Here is a 19,456-nt window from a genome sequence, read left to right as displayed (position 1 = left end):
CAGGTTGTGGGTTCAAGCTGTACGTGCCATTCACTTAAGAGTTGGACTCCATGATCCTTGTGGGTCCCTTCCAACTCAGAATATTCTGTAATTCTGAATCTGTGATTCTGACTGCAATAGATTAGATTACTGGAATGTCCTGAGAGAATTGTGAGGGTAGTTGTGTTAGACCAAGTACTGGTTTGGTCTGGTTCTGGTTCATTTTACTCAACCAGATGTGGAAATGTGTACCTGGAGACTGGGTAACACATCTCAGTCTCTCTGTCCCTCTCTGGAGGAGATGAGAGCTGTTCATTCTTCACTGGGCTCGGTTTCTGCTTTCTGGGCCAGCCTGGCTGGTATCTCCTGTCATCACCTGTCCTTATGATGCTGTTGCCCTCTCAGAGGTGAGTTGGAGTGTAGGGCAGAGGTGTCTGTACAGGCTCAGAATGGATTTGTATGTAAGCATGTAAGCAAATATATTTTATTTGTATTAATGATTTTACTTGAGTTCTGTGCCTCAGCTGGACACTGCCTTGGTGGTGAGGATTTGGTAGTGTTCAGGCCTGATCTCATTTACAAAAGATAAAATAAGTAAAATACAGAAGTAAAATCCAGACATATAAGAGTATAAATAAGAACCACAAGAACCAATGTACTGGTTTGACTTGAGGGGCTTTTACAGCTGGACCACTGTACTTATTAGCCATCAGTGGCTCCAGTTCACAGGAATGTCTGATCCTTTTTTGAATTAATTTGTTCTCTAAATTAAAATGATTGCCAGGCTGTGGGTGCCAAAGACCTGTATGTGTATCCTAATGCTAACAGAAGCTTTCAGGCATTATTGATTACGGAGTACTCTCTCCAGTATGTTGAGTACCTGGATCCATCATTAAAAACATCAGTAAAAGTAAGTTGGGAGGGGAAATTAAAGGACTGAAACTTTTGTGCTTTTGTCTGTAAGGAGGTTAGATGCTTCAATTTGAGGTGGAACTGGGCTCTATAAACCAGACCCACTAGTTACTGAACATAAGCATCCAGTTAGCCAAAACTCTAGGAAGCACCTGCACATTTATGTCTGCAGTTGGTTACACTTTCCAGGTATGAATTTCTTAATACCTAGAAGTGCTAAGTAATAGTTCACTTATTTCTGATATGGTAAAGGTTAGCAATTTTTTTTTTATTTTTTTCTTCTTAGAAAGGTTCAGAAAACAAGTGAAAGCAGAATATGACGTCCTAGTTGAAAAATTAAAATCAAAGCATTTAACATTTTCTTGTAAATATTCTAATATAATTTCTCTTATCTAGGTGAAATAAGTAATGATCCTATAACGTTCAATACCAATTTAATGGGTTACCCTGACAGACCTGGATGGCTGCGCTATATCCAAAGGACACCGTACAGTGATGGAGTGCTCTATGGCTCACCAACTGTGGAAAACGTGGGCAAGCCAACCATCATTGAGGTACTTGCTTTCAAAAGTTCAAAAATACATATTTTGGTTTAGAGTGTAAGGTTCAGAACTGTCAACAATTTCCTCCTTGTTTTTTAAGAGTTAATTGCTATTTCATATTCCAGTTTTATTCAAAATACAGAGCAAAAAGAAACTTAATCATAACTTTGTAACATTCAACCTAAATGGGTTGAATGGGTCAGACTTTTCCCCACTAGATGAAAGTGTTCAGTCAATAAGCAGTTGTGGGTTTTTTTGCCTTTTAGTTTTTGTTTGCTTGATGGGAGTTTTTGGTTTGATTGTTTTGGGGCTTTTTCAATTATTATTCATCTAATGTCCCCTCGTTCATTATTAATATTTTTTTTTAATTTTATTTAGTACTTTTATGAGTTTAATTCATATGAGTGTAACAATGACAAAAGTGTATTTTTGAGAAATAGCTATTCAAATATTTTAAAGCACTAATTATTCATTGAGCAGCAATTCAAAAGGGAAAAGGGACAATGTTTTCTACCATGTATTTCATAGACAGCAGACTGAGTCAGGCATTGTCAGTGTTAAGAAATCTGCACAATAATTTGCTCCAGCCATTTTGCTGCTTCAGCAGTATATTTGTCTTAAACCCTTGATGAGTGTTTTTTTTTCTAAATTTCATTTGATGTAGTTTTTCTTCCTCAAAAATGATAGCTCTGAATATTAAATTATACTTCAGATAGTTTCACCCATGTTTAATTTTGTACCCATGATTCTGTTTTGATTTCAGCAGGACTAATACCATCTGAGAATTGATCATGTGCTGAAGTTCTTGCAGGCTTTACTTAGTTTTATTTAGAGGAAGCCATTATTTAAAATTGCCAGTTTTTAAATGGCATGTGCTTTTAGATTCTAGCATCTTTATCAAGACCTCCATTCTAAGCATGACCCCAAGCCAAATTTGAAGTAAATCTTGTCTAGCATACAAATTAATTCCTTGCAGTTCAGTCTTAGATGCGGCTTTTGAATTAATTTTGTGGTGTGTGACAAGGGCAGATGGCATTTGATCCTTTTCCTAGTGCCCTCTGAGAGGATTGATTGCATATTCCTGGCCTGAATAGAACTTCCATCATGTTATAATTCCTGAGGGGATGTCATGGGGAGCTCACTTAACTGGAGGAGACCTCATGATGAGGAGAGCCTAGCATTATGCACAGCACTGCAGTAGAGCAGGTAACATTCTGAGCTCAAGCTCCTTTGAAAGCTGTGCAAGGACAGTTTGTGTCTGAATGAATATTCAGGACAAGGCAACCTCTGCCACGCTGGCCTGTGGTGTGTGGGCCATGCTGGAGTGCAGGCTCACAGTGGCTACTGCCCTGCTCCTGTACAGAGCTTGTATGACCAGGGCTTTGATTTTCTGGGTATTGGTGGTTCAGCTTGTGTTGAAGAAACCCTTTGAAAAATTAGCAGAATTAGAGCTAGTGAAATATCAAATTTATTTTCTGTTAATTTTATAATGAAATTGTAACGTTAAATGAGATCTGATTGTGTTGGGTAAGCTTTTCTCTCTCAACTGAAACAAACCTGCAGTAGATACTCCACAGCATTTTCCCTTTTCATTCAAATCCTTTAAAAGAAGTGCAACATCTGTTATTTTTTTTAATTATTAGCCAGTGTCACAATGGTTTGTGGTTCTGTTTGCTGAGAAGCAATATCGTTCTGTCACTATTGTCACTCCTCTGCCTCTCCTTTGCTCTTGAAATGAGTGAACTGAAGGCTAAAATTAGAAAGAAAATTAGTTTTTTTCCGTTTATTTCATGAAATATTTATCACCTTGCAGGCATAAAAAAGATAGAGAAGATAATACATAATTATACTGATAGCCAGCCTTGTTCTGTATTTCTTATGAATGATCACTTAATCATAGTACAGCCTTGGAGTAGAGTCACCACTGAGAAGTAACCACTTGCATGCATTTCAGGTATCCTAGATACTTTAGATTAGTATCTATTAGTACTAACTTTTAGATTAGTATCCTTGCTTATTTTATTCATGAAATTGTATGTTTCAAAATATTAGAGTCGCAAATTTTGCATCTACCTTCTAGTTTTCACTTCCCCTACATTTGCAGGTTCTAGAACAGGATTTTTTTTAAAACTACTTCTATTGGAGCATTATTTTGAATCCATTCGTGGAGTGAGACTTCACTGGGGCCAGAGTTAAAACTAAATAGCTGTCCCAAAGATGAGAATTCCTGGCATCACAACACTTTTTCTTCAAAAAAACCTCTCCATGTAGTTTATTTCCTAGGAGCTATCAATGAATTTAATGTTACAGTGTTGATGGAGGTGGGGATTGGAGGCTGCTTGGGGAAATGGAGAAACCAATCTGTCCTTGTGGTGGTTCTTAAAGATAACATAAGAGAAAGAATACACATGTATGGCAGACCACTTCTATCAGGACCAAAATATATTATTTTCACATATTCATTAATTTTATTTGGGTCTAGACTGGCCAAGAAAATTCCAATATCCTGACATGAGGGTAGTACTGCAATAAATAATTTGACCTTACCTTTAAATTTTATGTTAGTGAATGAATATTCACATGTTTCAAAATGAGGAGGCAAAGTACTTAAAAACTGATAAGTATTTCTAAGTTACCAATTTAACTTTCACTGATGTTTCATTTATATAATTCTCATTTTTGCATTGTTTTGTAATCTTTTTCACTCTAGATCACTGCGTATAACAGGCGTACCTTTGAAACAGCCAGACACAATTTGATCATTAATATAATGTCAGCAGAAGGTATGTACAGAATATAGCTGATTGTATTTTTAACTGAATCAGCAAAACCCTCTTATGGGCTCCTGCTTTTGAAGATAAACACTGTAAAATAGTTGTCTGGTATTCAAACTAAACATAGAGGCACAGGGGAGAAGTAAGAGAACTTTTCTTGCTTTAATTCATTTTGATTTTTTGATTCAGGTTATTTCTGTCATTCAGGACTTTTTTTTTCACTCACAGTAAAATGTTTGCATCTTTGTTTTTCATTAAAGTTCTGATTCCAATTTCCCTTGTCTTTTCAAAGAGACCTTACATGAAGGATTTCACTCTTTTTCTGTTGTTTAATTTTCTTAGTTCTATGTGTACCTTATGCAATGAACACATATGCAGGCAGAGTCAGAAAACAGCAGTTTATGGCATATATGGACATTTGGACTGTAAAATTAGTTCTCTTTGTCACATTTACATTCTGCAGTGTCATGAGCTGGAATCCATTGTTGCTGCGGATTGGTTTTGACCCCCAAATTAGCAGGAATGTAGTTATATCTGTTTAATGAAGTTTTAGCAACTGAGACTCTTTTCCTCTAGTCTGCTTCTTCCCTATTGTTTTATAAATAACTGAAGGTTTTCAGCTCAAGTAGCAGCTAATGGTACTCTCTATTGAATTTAACATAATCACAGTAGGTTCAAAATTGGCAAATTCAAACACAAGATTTTTGGGAAGGTGAATCAATCTTAAGTAGTATTACATTAATCATTACTCCAGATATTTTGAAGATTTATTTTTGGATTTATGGAGCCTTTGTTTAATGCAACACTCTTTTTCATCACGGGTAGATTTTCCTTTACCGTATCAAGCGGAATTCTTCATAAGGAACATGAATGTAGAAGAAATGCTGGCAAGTGAAGTTCTGGGGGACTTCCTTGGAGCAGTGAAAAATGTGTGGCAGCCAGAACGCTTGAATGCCATAAACATTACTTCAGCCCTTGACAGGGGAGGGAGAGTTCCACTTCCCATTAATGACATGAAGGAGGGGTAAGCATATGTCAGTATGATGGTTTTGCTTCACTTTTTTTTTTGTTACTCAGAAGCCCAATATTTTTTCAAGTTTTCTAGATACTTTGCAACTGCTGTTTTATGTTTTAGAATTAGATATGAAAAGTTTACTCATGTTTTGAGCCCCAGTTAGGAATTTATTGTGTTAGATACCACTATGACAGGGCACAGTTCCTATATATGGATGTTATAATCCAAGGAATACTAATGAATTCCATTAATTATAAATGAGTTGGTAGTAAATATGTTTTTTTTGTAATCCCAGTTTTACTTCTGAGTAGTCACTTGGCATGCTTTTCAAGCTTTTAACCTTTCCCAATTCATTAAACTCAAAATTTTGAAGGAAGTTATGATAGAGCAGAGACACTTCAATTTCTGAGAGCAGTTTGCATGTAACAGTGTAATTTTTAGCTGGTCTCACTAAGTGAGTTAGTTATTCTAGGTGTAGTGATTCAAGAGCACTGTTGACTTTCTTCTGAAAGTCGTAAGGTGTCTGGGGAGCTCAGGTTACTGAGTGCAAACTGCTGGAATGGACTGGTTCCAGTTGTGATTTGGAACCATAAATACTGTTCTGAACAGTAAGGATTCAGTTTTTTCAAATATGGTTCTGAAGGTGCTTTTCCCTGATGAAAATGAAGATGCTGGTTATTTTTAGATAATTTTAGATATTTTGGAGTTAAATAGTATCTAAGAAGGGGATGAAGGTTCAAAATACAAGATGTGTGCAAAAAATACTGGCTTTTTCAGAGCCCTTTGTATCTCTGAAGTTTTTGAGCATATTGAAAGAAGTAAAGTGACTTCTGTACTAGCCAGAGTAATAGCAGAGTCACTTAATACAAATGGCTACACTTCAAATATTTAGTTAGATAATGCCTACTGTAACAAGTGGCAACTGGGACTTAATTTCTGTTTCAGAATCCATTGGTACATTATAACCTGGTGCAGCAGCCGTATTTTATAGCAGCGTTCCATATACCTAAATATGACAATGAATAATACAATCAGTGCAGTAGCTCTTATTTTAGGTATGGTAATGCTAAAGCAAGTATTAGGTTTGCCTTCAGCTTTCAGTGTTCTGAAGCAAATTTTCTTGGCCATGCATAGCTACAGTATGGAATGTTTCAGAAGCAGCTGGGGGTTAGCATGTTCAGATCTATATTAGGTTTAGCAGTAACTAGTCATTGTGAGTTTCTTTTGAAAGCATGGGAAGAAACTCTCTAAAAAGTCTATGATGAGTAAGATTAAAGATTTCCTTAAAACAAAATTATGTATTTTAATACAATTTTCAAAAATAGTGCTGATTTACTTACATGAGGAAGCCACACTTGGAGCTCTTTGACTTCATAGAAATTGGCACAGCTGATGGTATTGAAACATTTACATTAACAAGCAAACCAGAACATGTTGTAATAAGCTGCTAGGAAAGTTGTTTTGATTTCAGTCTGTTACTTGTATGCTTAAAGAGATAAAAGTATACAGTGAAGGAAAATTATTTTAGAAAGTAATTTCAATCTTTAAATAACAGCTGAATGTTACTATGTACAGCAATAATATTTGGAAGAGTACATCATTGTCCTTTGGGGATTTGTGAGACATCCTGCTGGTCTGTCACTCATCTCTCTCTGCAGTGTGTATGTGATGGTTGGGGCAGATGTTCCTTTCTCTTCGTGTTTACGAGAAGTGGAAAACCCACAGAATCAGCTGAGGTGCAGTCAAGAAATGGAGCCTGTAATAACCTGTGATAAAAAATTTCGTACTCAATTCCATATTGACTGGTGTAAAATCTCTCTGGTGAGTTACTTTATTATTGCATAAAAGTGATGTTTGTAGAAGTACAGGTAAGAGTTTTGCCAGTCTGGTCAGACAACGTTGCCAATTCCACTTCATTGTGACTGATATTTTTTCCACCTAGCAGACACTCTTAAGATTGTGGAAGGATTTTGATATGTAGGCTAAACTCTGTTAGAGTTGAGCCCCAGTGAAACCACTGTATTTGTTCTCACTAGCAGTGAATTCTATAAATGGCCAGAGAACTCCAGGGCTTAAAAAAATAAAAGTAATGAGAGGTGTAGTTCATTCATTCAGAATGCTGCTAGTTACACTTCTCTAAAAAGTGTGTGCATACATACATGTTTTCTCAGATTCTGATTCTACACTGGCCAATTAATACTATGCTGTTAAAAAACTATTTCTGAAAAATGTCTAAAACATATTTTATGTTAAAAATTAAATAGAAAATGAATGAAAGTAATGCTGACTACTTAAATAATAAATAGGAATATTCTTCTCAGTCAAATGCAAGAAAAAAGATAACCAAACACTAGACTATTTGCCATGAAAGGGGAATAATTCCCAGAGAGGCTTTTTAAGGTTGTTTGTTTTTTAATTCCTGTAAGGAAAATCAAGAAATAATACAGTATTGGAAGATAATGTTGCAGATAAATCTGAACAATGATGGTCAAGGTATATAAAATAAACTTAGATGGTTGTTGAGCTGCTTCAGACATTACCCAGGAGGAAGCTGAAAGGGAGATATTAAGCACTGGATGGAAAAAAAACTTACTGAGTATAATGAAAGGTATTCATACACAAAACTGATTAGGTAACTTCCAGTCTTTCTACCTATGCACTATAAATTAGGAAAGGTTCTAGAAGGTTGGCAAATACTTGTTTCAAAAGAATACCCAGATTATTTGCTTTTTATTGGCTTTGTGTTGAGAAAATTTAAAAGGCCCATGTTTACACACAGTACTACTTACCAGAACCTGAAAAATAGCAGAAGGCAGCTGGTCTTTGGCAAGAACAAACTATGTCTAGTCTTCAATTTTCTTCTACAAGGAAGAAGTAGAACCAAGGTAGAGCAGCAAATGTCATTTCTTCTTGGTAAGATTTTTTGATACTGTCTCACAAGCAAGCTCAGGAACATGGCCTAGGTGAAGCTAGGAAGAGCTGGTTGGTAGCCATGATCATAGCAGAATTAATAATAATTCCTGACCTATTCCTCATTAATACCTGGATGATGGAATGTGCTTAATTAGATTTGTAGTTCCCCATGAAAGTGAAAGGGTGTGCAGGTGCATTGAAGGACAGAAGGGTCTTGAGAAATTGGAGAAACAGTCTTAGAAAAAAGGATGAATTTTAAAATAAGGAGCAGAGGGATTGTGCACTAATGCAAGAACAGTCAGCTGTGCCCATGGAGAAGGAAAAGAAGCTGGTTAGGAGTATTTCTTCAGAAAAAAATGCCTGATAGTGGCAGTGGCTCATAAACTAATCAGGAAGCAGCATTGTCACGCTGGTTTGAGAGAAGCAGAGATCACCCTGGGATGTGTAACAGGAACAGGCTTTCAGAGAAATGTTATTTTCTGCAGCAGCTATAACACAACCTTCTGGAATGCAGCACTTGTTCTGGCTGTGTGCCACAGTAACTGAATTTAAACTGTCTTAGGGGTGTTTACTGTTGCCAGCAGCATTTCTGCTGGAACCTGCTGCATCAGAGGGAAAAGGGAGCCAAGCTTCCCTCTGTTTAATCAGTCTGCTTTTCACAAGGCAAGCTGAGAGACAGGAATTCTCCCCAGATCTATGGGCTGGGAGGGAGTTGAGCTCTGTTTCCTATATCCACAGTTTAAAGGAGTGATAGAAAACAGAGCCATCATATCATCATCCTGCCACTGTTGATGAGGTGGTGTTGGCAGTTAGCCCCCAGTCAAAGAGTGGATTTAAGTTTGGGGTTCCCACATTCTGCAGGGATGGGCAATGTAATAAATGCTCCACTTGAAGCTGCTCTCTGACAGCTTGTTCTCACACTGTGTATGGACTCCTGTCAGTCACATCAATAAATACATATTTTTGGTGCATTGTTAGGGTTTGAGATTCAGCTAAGCAGTCAGGTGGAACTCAGTGTACCTAACACAGAAGATACTCTGGAATTAATGAGCAGAGAATACATCAGTTTTTGTTAAACAAGCACTTACATGTATGTGTGTGTGTGTGTGCATGCACACATTTGAGGCTCAGCAGGATTTCTGGAATTTCATAAAAATCTCTTCACCCATTGCCTAAGCTGTAATACAGCATTTTATGACTTGAAGTGTAAACAATAAAGAAGTGACCATCGTTTTCAAGATTTCTCAATGAATAGTCAGACAAAAGGTCAAGCATGTAAGCAAATATATTTTATTTGTATTAATGATCTGGAGATTAATGATCTTAAAGCTAGCACTGATAAAATTTGACAGTAACATGTAACTGAAGATTACAAAAGAAATGGATGCAGAAAATTAAGTCATCTGGGAATGGCAGTCAAAAGCAATAGGAAATTTAGCAGCAAAATAGGTTTGTATTTCTGGGATCCTTGGGTACAGACACACACACAAAAATTGTGACCAGGAACGCAGCTTTTGGAGGCTAATTGAATTTGTGTGAGGGAGACAATGAGCTGTCCTTGAAACGGCTCAGTTGATGGCTGTTGGTTTTTGAGCACTGGATGTAAAGTGTGATATGAAGGAGAAGGAGGAGGAAGAACACTCTAGCCATGTGATTTTTCATTTTTTGCCACCATTATACAAGAGAGGACAGTATTGTAATTTAGGAAGACTAGTAAGAAATGGATTAATTAATCAAAAAGAAATCAGAATCAGTTAATTAGTTGGCACTAAAGAGGTTTACCAAATCTTCACTCAAATACTGTTTGTGTGAGATATGCCTAAAATAATCTGTAAAAGACATTGTATCTCTGCTAGGCACAAAAGAGAATAGTAATATTGTAACATTACATATCACACTGATCAGAAGCTTCATAAAATGTAGGCTTCTAGTATTTTAAAAAAAGTGGTTGGATTAAATTGTCTGGAATTTGTAAAGTAAGTAATATGGATCTTTTTAGATTCTAGTTAGTTAAATACCTGCCTGTTTTTACTTTATGTTACTTTGTTATTTAATAGTCCTTTTTTCTTCTTATTTTTTTTCCTGGGTATTAGGTTGACAATACAAAGCAAGTTTCCACCTTTCAGGAAGTGGTTCGTGGAGAGGGAATATTACCTGATGGTGGAGAATACAAGCCACCTTCTGATACACTGAAAAGCAGAGACTATTACTCGGATTTCCTAATTACCCTGGCAGTGCCCTCGGCAATAGCACTGGTGCTGTTTCTAATACTTGCCTACATCATGTGCTGCCGACGGGAAGGAGTGTGAGTACTGGAACATTCTAATAAGTAACTCTTGATTTTTCTAAGATTTTAATGCATAGAAGGTTATTTGTTAGAATATCTCCATTCAGTTCATTATAAACATTTAATACAGGCCCAAAGGTATCTGCTTGTAATACTGAACTATTTGACACTTAAGCACATGCACTGATTTCCAAGCAAGTGGATGTAGGGCCTTCAGTTGTTCTAGAAAGGGTTAAAATACTCAAATTATGCACAAAACTCCCCAAAATCTCCACAAGTGCACAGCTCTCCAAAATGCCTCCAGCAAATAAAATAGTAATAAAGGATCATTGCTTCAGGAGAATGTTAAGTAATTTCTAAAATGCTAACTTTCATAGTATAAACCTGGTTAAGGGAATTAACTGAATTTAGACATATTATCAAAGAAAAACACATAAAAGGAAAGCAGCAAGTAACGTGATTTCTGCCATTTCTTACACAAACTACAACTTCATTTTGTCACAGAATTTCTTTTAGCCAGAAGCTTGTTCTTTAACCTGCATTTTTCATTTCCCTGTGTGTGTGTCTGTGTGTGTCTGTCACCACTATCCCATCTCTCTACGTGCGTCCATCAAGGCCTCATCATAAACCCCGTTGCAAATGCTGCCAAGTTGCGTTTGGCAATAACCTTGTCAGCATTTCTACATCATGTACTGTTTTCATCATCAGATAGATTAATGTTCCAACTATCAATGCTATTATTTAATTCATAAATTTTGTTTTGTTTTTAGGGAAAAGAGAAACATGCAAACACCAGAGTAAGTGTCTTCTTTCCTGTTATTTTTCTTTTACCATTTAATTTTCATTCTCAGTAGCTTGCCATTCTTCATACATATGTGTCATAATCTTCTCTCATTCTCTCTAATTCATGGTTTAATTCATAAATGTGAAAGCTGCTTTTAAATCAGTCTTGGCAAGGATAGAAGACCACAATAAAAAGGGTTTGAAATTAAAGACTGTAATCCAAAATAAAATAGTGCTGTTAGAATAAATATGTTAACATGCAATTAATACTCCTGGTTATTGGGCTTTCCAGCCTGTCTCTTAAAGGCAGTGAGCAGGAGAAGAAATAGCCTGGAAGGTATCCAGTGCCTATAATATGGAGTGTTTTAAAATTAATTTACAAGCTTTTATGAATCTACCACAGGAATCAGGAGTTAACCGAAATTAAAATGAAACCAAATTGCAGCAAATAATTGCAACATCAGCCACAAACTGCACAGTCTTGAATCCTATGAAAAATATCTATTCAGACAGAAAAATCTAATGGAATAATTACTGCCTTAAAAATTAAATAAATATTTATTAATTTAACTATGTGAAGGTTGTAATTGTTGCACTGTAGTCTGTAGCATGCATTCAAAGTCCTTGTACTTTAATAATAATAATTGCAAACTTCTCTCTGTTTTGATAAAGCACTTAAAGTATGTATTCACTATTTTATTTCCTTGTGACACAGCATCCAGCTGGTGCACCACAGTGCTATTCAGAAATCCACCAAAGAGCTCCGGGACATGTCCAAGAACAGGGAGATCGCGTGGCCGCTGTCCACGCTGCCCGTGTTCCACCCGGTGACGGGCGAGATCGTCCCGCCCCTGCACACCGACACCTACGACAACACCAGCATGCCCCTGATGCAGACACAGCAGTAAGTGTGCACACGCAGCTCTGGCTCTTAATGCCCTGCAGGACCTCACTGCAGGTCCCTGTGCTTGTCCTCCGAAATGTGTTCTTTGTGGGAGGATTCAGTAATGACTCTCCAGTTCAAGATTGCTCTGATGTTTGCATTTCCAGCAGGAAGAAAGGCCTTCTGTTAAAAGAATAAATGGCTGGCAAGAGGCTGCAGGATTGCAAGAGGCTTGGCATGGAACAGATAGATTTCTGCATGTTTTGGAGAAAAACTACTTTTGACAGAGGATTAAATTAAAACTGTTCTATTTTAGACACCCTTCGAGGTTCTGGTATAAAACTAACCACCAAATCTGTGGTAATTTTATACCAGAAAATCCAGACTTTGTAAGTGGTTAGTCATGTACCTGTCACACACGGTTTGTGTTTGAAACCTTGACATTGAACAGAAGAACATACTCCATTATTCAGATAATTCAGGCTTGCCAAGAAAATTGCTCCTAGCTCTCTCCTGTTTCCATTGTTGTCACTCACTTTCCATGACAGAAACCAGAAAAATAATTAATTCCTGTTCCTTAGAGTTCATTTATCAGTAACTTAGTGAAACTAGTGAGGCAGACCAATGCTTGCACATGTTCTAAATCAGATAACTCCATAGAGCTCTAGCAAAGAGGCATTTCTGGAAAGGTTGGGTTGAGGTACTGAGCAGATCTGAGGCAGTGGTCAGGAGTGGCTGGCATTTTCCAGTGCTGTGCTGTAACACCAGCTCCTGCTGGTGCCTCCTCTGCTGGCAGGCCTGCATGGCCCCAGTGGCACTGGTCCTGGACCAGCTCTAACTCAGCCCTGACTTGTCCTAAATCCCCTTCACAATGTAGATCCATGCTGCAGGAGTGTTTTCTTCTCCCTGTCCCAGAAGCTAAATTCTCCAGAAAGGACAGCTGTATAAATTATTCCTTGTACAAGTGCTGCAAAGTGCCCTGCCCCATCTTTTACAGCTTCTTCTCTATTCAGAATGGCAGTTTTTATGACTGGCGTGCCAAATCCTGTACCGAAAGCTTTCTTGAGTTGTACATAGGGTATTTATCTGCTTCACCTAGATTGTACCCCCTAATTCCTTTCTGTAAAAACGCCTCTATCTGATAGCTGTTAAAATGGACACTTAAGCAGGGCACAGAAATGCAACTTTGCCTTGATAAGTGAACTGGTCTGACACATAGAGGTGGCTGACCATTCATTCCACAGCCAGTAACTACATTGCAAATGCTGTCACCTTTGCTGTATCCATGGCATATGGAATATTCACTTACAGAAACCAAACTTTGCTGAACTTTAGAAAGCCATGGTGACTCTTGTTGCCTCTGGCATTTCACCAAGTCTGAGCCTTTGAACATGGCTGACAAGTGAAATAATAAGAACTACTTTAGCACTGATTGTCTTTATTTCATGGTCATGGCTAACCTTTGGACATCTGTATTTGCATAGTGAAAATAGATTATTGCTTCATAAGCAAAAAAAAAAAAAGAAGTGTAAATACTGAGTGTTCATCATAATACACTTCAGACTTTGTATAGAAGCATTAAAGATATTAAATGGTTTTTTATAGGAACCTGCCACATCAGACTCAGATTCCACAGCAGCAGAGTGCAGGTCAGTACTCAGAAAATACTGTAATTATTAAGTGACCAGTGTGGAGGAAACACTAGTCAAAATGTATACAGTCTGTGGACAGTGGAAATAATTTTCAAATAGAGTAAAGTATTACAGAATTGTCATTCTAGAATTTTTTTGATACATCAGTGAAAATTTTGGCATGGAATTGATTAAACAAGGAAGAAATGCTATGTTAGGATTCTGCGTGAGAAGCTGAAATTTGGTTCAGCTAACTTAGAAACCTCATATAAAAAAATTTCTGTTACATGAAGCTGCAGCCAGATTCCCAAATGCAGTTACATGGTTCAGATTTTGACACTTGATAGTAAATGTAATTTTCTAATTCCCACCAATTTTAGTTAAGCTTTGAAGAAGGAGCTCTTTTCTGCAGTTACTAGACAAAGTGTTGATACTGGGGAATCTGTGGTGAGGCACATCCATGCTTCTGGTTTCCTCTGTTGTAGTCATCACATTTGTAACATTCTCACAAATGCTGGAGTACTGACTGAGGTCAGGAATTACCCATCAGACTGAGGCTGACTGTCCTCTCTACTTAGCATCTCAGGTTTGATAAAAACCTACAGCCATAGCCATGGGAGAGGGGGTAAAGACCACACAGGGAAAAAGTAGAGGCCAAGTGTAATTTTTAAATGTTCAAAGAGATAGCAAAATCAAAACTCTAGAGAGATTCATATGTTTTGAACATAATATGGGAACTACAGCTCCAAGCAGATTTGTTTTAACTTAGGAGTTACATAAGCTACTCTTTCTTTTCATTGAAAATGCTTCTTCTTCATTACTGCTTTCGGGGATTAAAGGAGAATTTCGTATGACAACATTTCAAAGATTTGAGGCAAGTATATAATGGATGTTTCTCTCCATGTGGGTTTTGTTATGTGGAAATTAAAAACACAGGTATAAAAAGTCTGATAGCAGTTCTGGTAGCTTTGCCATTTGTGTTCTTCATTGTACATATGCTGGAAATAGTGGATGACTGTGGCAGTCAAACCCTTGATCCAGAGCCTCCAGCACTGGTTGGGGTGACATTTAGTACAGCTCTTCTCACTCACACTGTTTAGAAGGCAGAATCAAAGTGTTACACAAGTGCTGCTCTTCTGCTATGACTGTTTCATTTCAAGAATTCCAGTCTGTCTTGCAGCAAATGAGATGCAAAATCACCTGGTAATACTGTACAGTGACAGCACTGAGGCTTTTTTGCAAAGGTATGAAATACAAGCTAGCACAGGTCTGTCACTTTTGAGTAGCACTGAAAAACTGCCCTAAAATTAGATCTTAAAAATTCTCCTGTGTCTGTATTTTCTGCAGTACATTATTTCTGTAGAATACAACTGTTCTTTCATATTCATCACAGATGCTGCCTGTGACAAGCTCTCAGAAATCCAGGGGGGTGGATGGTGGGATGAATTTGGGACAGAGGGCATTTCCTCCTCTTCCCTTGGTTTATAATGACACCGTGCTTTGTAGCTCAGGTGTGCAGGTGACCCTGCAAGCACTTCCATGACATGATGGCATGTGTCTTTTGCAGCTTTTCTGAAAGGATATTCATAACTCCTGTTGCCAGAATGTTAGAATTTTAGAAAGTTATGATTTAAAACAAAATTCAGCCACTACTAAGAGTTTTTAGTGGCGTGAGTACAAACTTAGCAATTGATTTTATTGATCTGCTCAAGTAAGAAATTTAGAGAAATAGAACATCTAAGACAAAAAACCTTTAGAATAAGGCATTAATAGTTAAATTTTCTTCTTTTCCTATAGAAAACTCACAGTAATATACTTGGGGAATTTAACATACTGTCAGTCACAGTTGTGAATAAGAAATTTCTATTTTAAATCTTCAGTAGACCATATTTAGTAATTTGAAGAGCAGACCATGGATAATAACTGTTGTCCACTTCAGGAACTATTTGAATCCCCAGTAAGGAATAGTTTTATTTTAACCTTATATAAAAAGGCAGACTTAATAGCTGACATAATACTTGACTATTTCACAAAGTTAAACGTTAATTGGGAAAGAATTGTGTGAGATGTGACCACTCACATCTAATGTTTATTACAGTGATGAAAATTGCTACTGGTCTCCAGGATGAACAGATACATTAGGTTTTATAATTGTCTCTCTGTCAATAGGCAGAATTCACAAGGACTGTTTAAGGTGCTTGGATGAAAAAGCTTATAGGGTGTTCCTGTAGTATAAAAGACTAAGTACGGCGTGTACATCATGTACCTTTCTGCACGTGTACTTTTCTGTTTTGTGCCTCAGCTTCCCTATGAAGTCTGTTAGATCCCAACTAGAAAGATAAATTTTAGTTTAACAATCTTTTCCCAGCCCTCTCCCTTCCCATAATAAATCTTTGTCATGTATATGTTGTCTTTTGATCCATGTTGTACTTGCAGTGTTTCTCCAATGTGGTTGTTGATAAAGGAATAATAAATACTATTTATGTGCTGTCCTCATAGTTGACAGTTCAGTACTGTTGAAGCATCATGTGCCAGTGATGGATTATATAAATTCTCATCTCTTTGCAGGTAAATGGTATTCCTGAGGAAAGAAAACTAACAGAAGCAATGAATTTGTAATCAAAGAAGGCAGCAAATTGTCTCACTTCCTTATTTGCTCTGGTTGATGCATGAGTTTTTCTGGTGTATATTGTGCATGCCCACACTATTATGATGCTTTCAGTGCCAGGAGTACAATCACTTCCATATAACTGATGTACTGTATCCTTTTGTACTTTGGACATTTTTGACAATTTGTAAACACTGATAACTTTTTATATTTGTTACATTCAGGAAGTAATCTTTAATGTATATATATACATACATATATACATACATATATTTTTATATATATATATATATGTATGTATATATATATATATATATGTATTAATAAATATCAAGCTTTATTCTGTCTTGTGATCTCTCCTGAAAGTTTTAACAGGGAAATCAAACCTTCAAAGGATTTCAGACTGTTAATGGGATGATATACTTGCCTAACATTTGCACAGGAAAAGAAGTAGTGTACAAGCATGAAAACTTGTGCAACATGATGAGGCTCCGAAGTAGTATTGCACATATATTAGGTATTAATTTTTTAGAGATTACCAAATATAATGAGCAAAGTTATTTTTTGAAAGTAAATAAAGAAATAGCCCCCCAGAGAAAATAACTAAACTTTTCATGATAAAAATTGGGTTTCTCTTCTTTTAACAGATATTTATGCTATTTCAAAACTTGTAAGCAATAAAGCATTTAAAATCTGTCCATTCATTCACCTGGTTATGTTAGAAGAAACTGTTACAAGCTATTGAAGGCAAAAATTAATGTCTGCAAATAGCAAGGGTTTAATTTGGTACAGTAAACCTGGACTAACTCTTTAAAAACACTCTAAATTTTTTGTGGTATTCACAATAAAGAGCCCCAGTGTTGTTTATTTTTTATATCCTCCACATTTTTTTCTTTTTGGAGCACAAACTGTTGTGGGAGAATTACTTATCCAGTAAACCAGGGCTAACATTTTCACATCCTAGAAAGGACTTAATTAAAGGCATACTTTGCTGGGAGGTGGTTTCTTTGAGAGGCATTTGTCCATGCAGCTGAAGCTTTTTATATATGGACTTTGCTAAAAGGATTTGAACTGGGGTTTCCATGTTTTTCAATAGACAACTATAATTCATCTACTGACACTTTTCACCAGCTTTTAAATGAATTTCTGATGCCTCTTTAAATCTTCAATTTAAGGACATTATACAGGACTTCAGAGTCTGCAGCTGTAACAGCTGACACCAAGAGTTTTTGGGGTTTTACCTCAAAGCATGGCATTGTTTTAAGCTGACACTTATGCTTTGTCTTTTTTCTGTAATATTTTCTCTTTCAGAAGCTGTATGCTCATCAGGACATTGCATTGTAAGCAGAAAACTGCGTCTGCTTTAAAATGGCCAAGTGCTGGCTACATTTCCTTAGCTGAGGTTCCTGAAGTCTCTGCTAAGAGAAATTTGAGTAATTTTGGAATTTAAGACTGAGGATAAAAGGAATCTCTACAATGAGGTCATTTTGTAAAAAGACCAAAGTAGTTGCTCTTGGTTTTGTGGTTTTTGGTTTGTCTTTTGTTTTTCTCTTTTTACAGTTATGACCCAGTTCTGTCAAAACACAGAACCTTGATTTACATTAATTTTTAAGCATCAATGATGTGTTTGTGGGCTCGGACCTGAATGCAGGATTTCAGCAGATAGAACAAATCCTGAGCTGCTTTTTAGACTAAATTTGAGCACCAACAATGATCACTGTGGCAGCAAAGTAGATAAGCAGTGCTCAGTACGTGGTACTATATTGTCAAACCTTCAGTATCAGTTTACAGAGCTGTTCTGCACGCTCAGCACAGCCCACAGCACGTGGCAGCAAATCCTGCTGGTGGCTGTTAGACCAGGAGAGGTAGCTCAAGCTACAGGCATTCAAGCTGAGAAATTAAAGGCAGTTCCCGAAAAAGGTGGAATAAAGAGCCATTCCTACTCACTTTTCGAGTGGCATCCATCATGCCTTCCTACCTCATCCAAAAGATACCAGGAAAGAGACTTCACCAGTAAATCAGCCTCCTCAGAGATACCCCCCTTCTTTCCAGCAGCTTGGATGGTTATCAATGAAAAGCAAATCTCAAAACTGCACACTGATGTTTATAGTAAATTAAACATTTTCATCTCTTACCCAAGCTGTAAAAAAAATTCAAGTACAATCAGCATTTGGCTTCTGTTACTTTATACTACTATTTTCAGATGTATCAGCTGTCAGGGTTTTGAAACCAAAATGAATGGAATGGATTTTAAATAATGATTTTTAATGCAATGTAAGATTAAAGTTTGTAAATAATTCTGGGTGTGGATTATAGTAATTTCTGATAACTCCAGGATGAAATGACAATCAATGGATCTACCAGCTGAGCTGCTCCCACCTTATTTGTATTAATGTAACAGTGTCAATATATTTAAGGAAATAAATTGTTACATACGTGCATAAAGAATTCCTTTGTAGCAGTGCAGGCTCCACCTATTTTGGAAAGAATCTAATGGTGTAGGTCACTTGGGTATTAAGAATACCTGAACTATTTTATGATCGAAATCTTCATTTATCTGAGGTAAGTTTAATAACAAATTATTTATTTTTAATTATTAAAACAATTACTATGAAACATAGATTTATAAAGCTGGTTAAAGACACTTAATGGCTAAAGAATTAGTAATAATTTAGACAGTAAATTCACAGCCTCTTTTAACATTATATGATGGCAATATGAATGGATATTGTATTAAGTTGTAGCCAAATTAAACAGAAAGCCCTACACATCTCTTTGTACATACATGAAATGTATGATCTAATAAAGTGGAAAACACAAGTAGTGAAGTTGTTGCCTGATTATTTTACAAAAGGGTGCCTGAAAAACATTGTTCCAGCTTTTAATATTCCAGCCACAATACTGCATGGTCAGGTCTGAGACCTGGGGCAGAGCTAATGGTGCAGGGTTTGTTTAACTCGGGACTATGCCTAAACAGATATCCTAACTGGACAGGAGGGAGAGGATTTGCCACACTTAATATCAAAAGTGGACATGAACTGTGTCTCTCCCTGATGATAAAATCAGGAGCTTTCGAGAACAGAATCACAGAATATGCTGAGTTGGGAAAGGGACTCACCAAGAATCCAG

General features: G+C 36.8%; 1 protein-coding gene across 8 annotated transcripts in view; it reads left to right on the top strand.

Annotated features, from left to right (window-relative positions):
- SGCE (sarcoglycan epsilon) overlaps nucleotides 1-19,147 on the top strand; it is a 32,857-nt gene extending 13,710 nt beyond the window's left edge. For 4 of the 8 annotated variants that reach the window (XM_058808037.1, XM_058808417.1, XM_058807977.1 and 1 more), the window contains 9 exons: nucleotides 1,288-1,445; nucleotides 4,144-4,216; nucleotides 5,033-5,231; nucleotides 6,881-7,043; nucleotides 10,229-10,440; nucleotides 11,193-11,219; nucleotides 11,921-12,109; nucleotides 13,694-13,737; nucleotides 16,288-19,147. In XM_058808037.1, the coding sequence (XP_058664020.1) occupies nucleotides 1,288-1,445; nucleotides 4,144-4,216; nucleotides 5,033-5,231; nucleotides 6,881-7,043; nucleotides 10,229-10,440; nucleotides 11,193-11,219; nucleotides 11,921-12,109; nucleotides 13,694-13,737; nucleotides 16,288-16,304 (1,082 nt within the window). In that variant the 3' untranslated portion in view covers nucleotides 16,305-19,147. Of the gene's footprint in view, nucleotides 1-1,287; nucleotides 1,446-4,143; nucleotides 4,217-5,032; nucleotides 5,232-6,880; nucleotides 7,044-10,228; nucleotides 10,441-11,192; nucleotides 11,220-11,920; nucleotides 12,110-13,693; nucleotides 13,738-14,558; nucleotides 14,606-16,287 lie in introns of those variants that run through there. The other 4 variants (XM_058807897.1, XM_058808099.1, XM_058808173.1 and 1 more) reach the window with 4 other exon arrangements.
- The last annotated feature ends 309 nt before the right edge of the window (nucleotides 19,148-19,456 follow it).

This window comes from Ammospiza caudacuta, chromosome 1 (assembly GCF_027887145.1).
Source record: "Ammospiza caudacuta isolate bAmmCau1 chromosome 1, bAmmCau1.pri, whole genome shotgun sequence".
Lineage (NCBI taxonomy): Eukaryota > Metazoa > Chordata > Aves > Passeriformes > Passerellidae > Ammospiza > Ammospiza caudacuta.
This window is presented reverse-complemented; position numbering and strand designations above follow the sequence as displayed.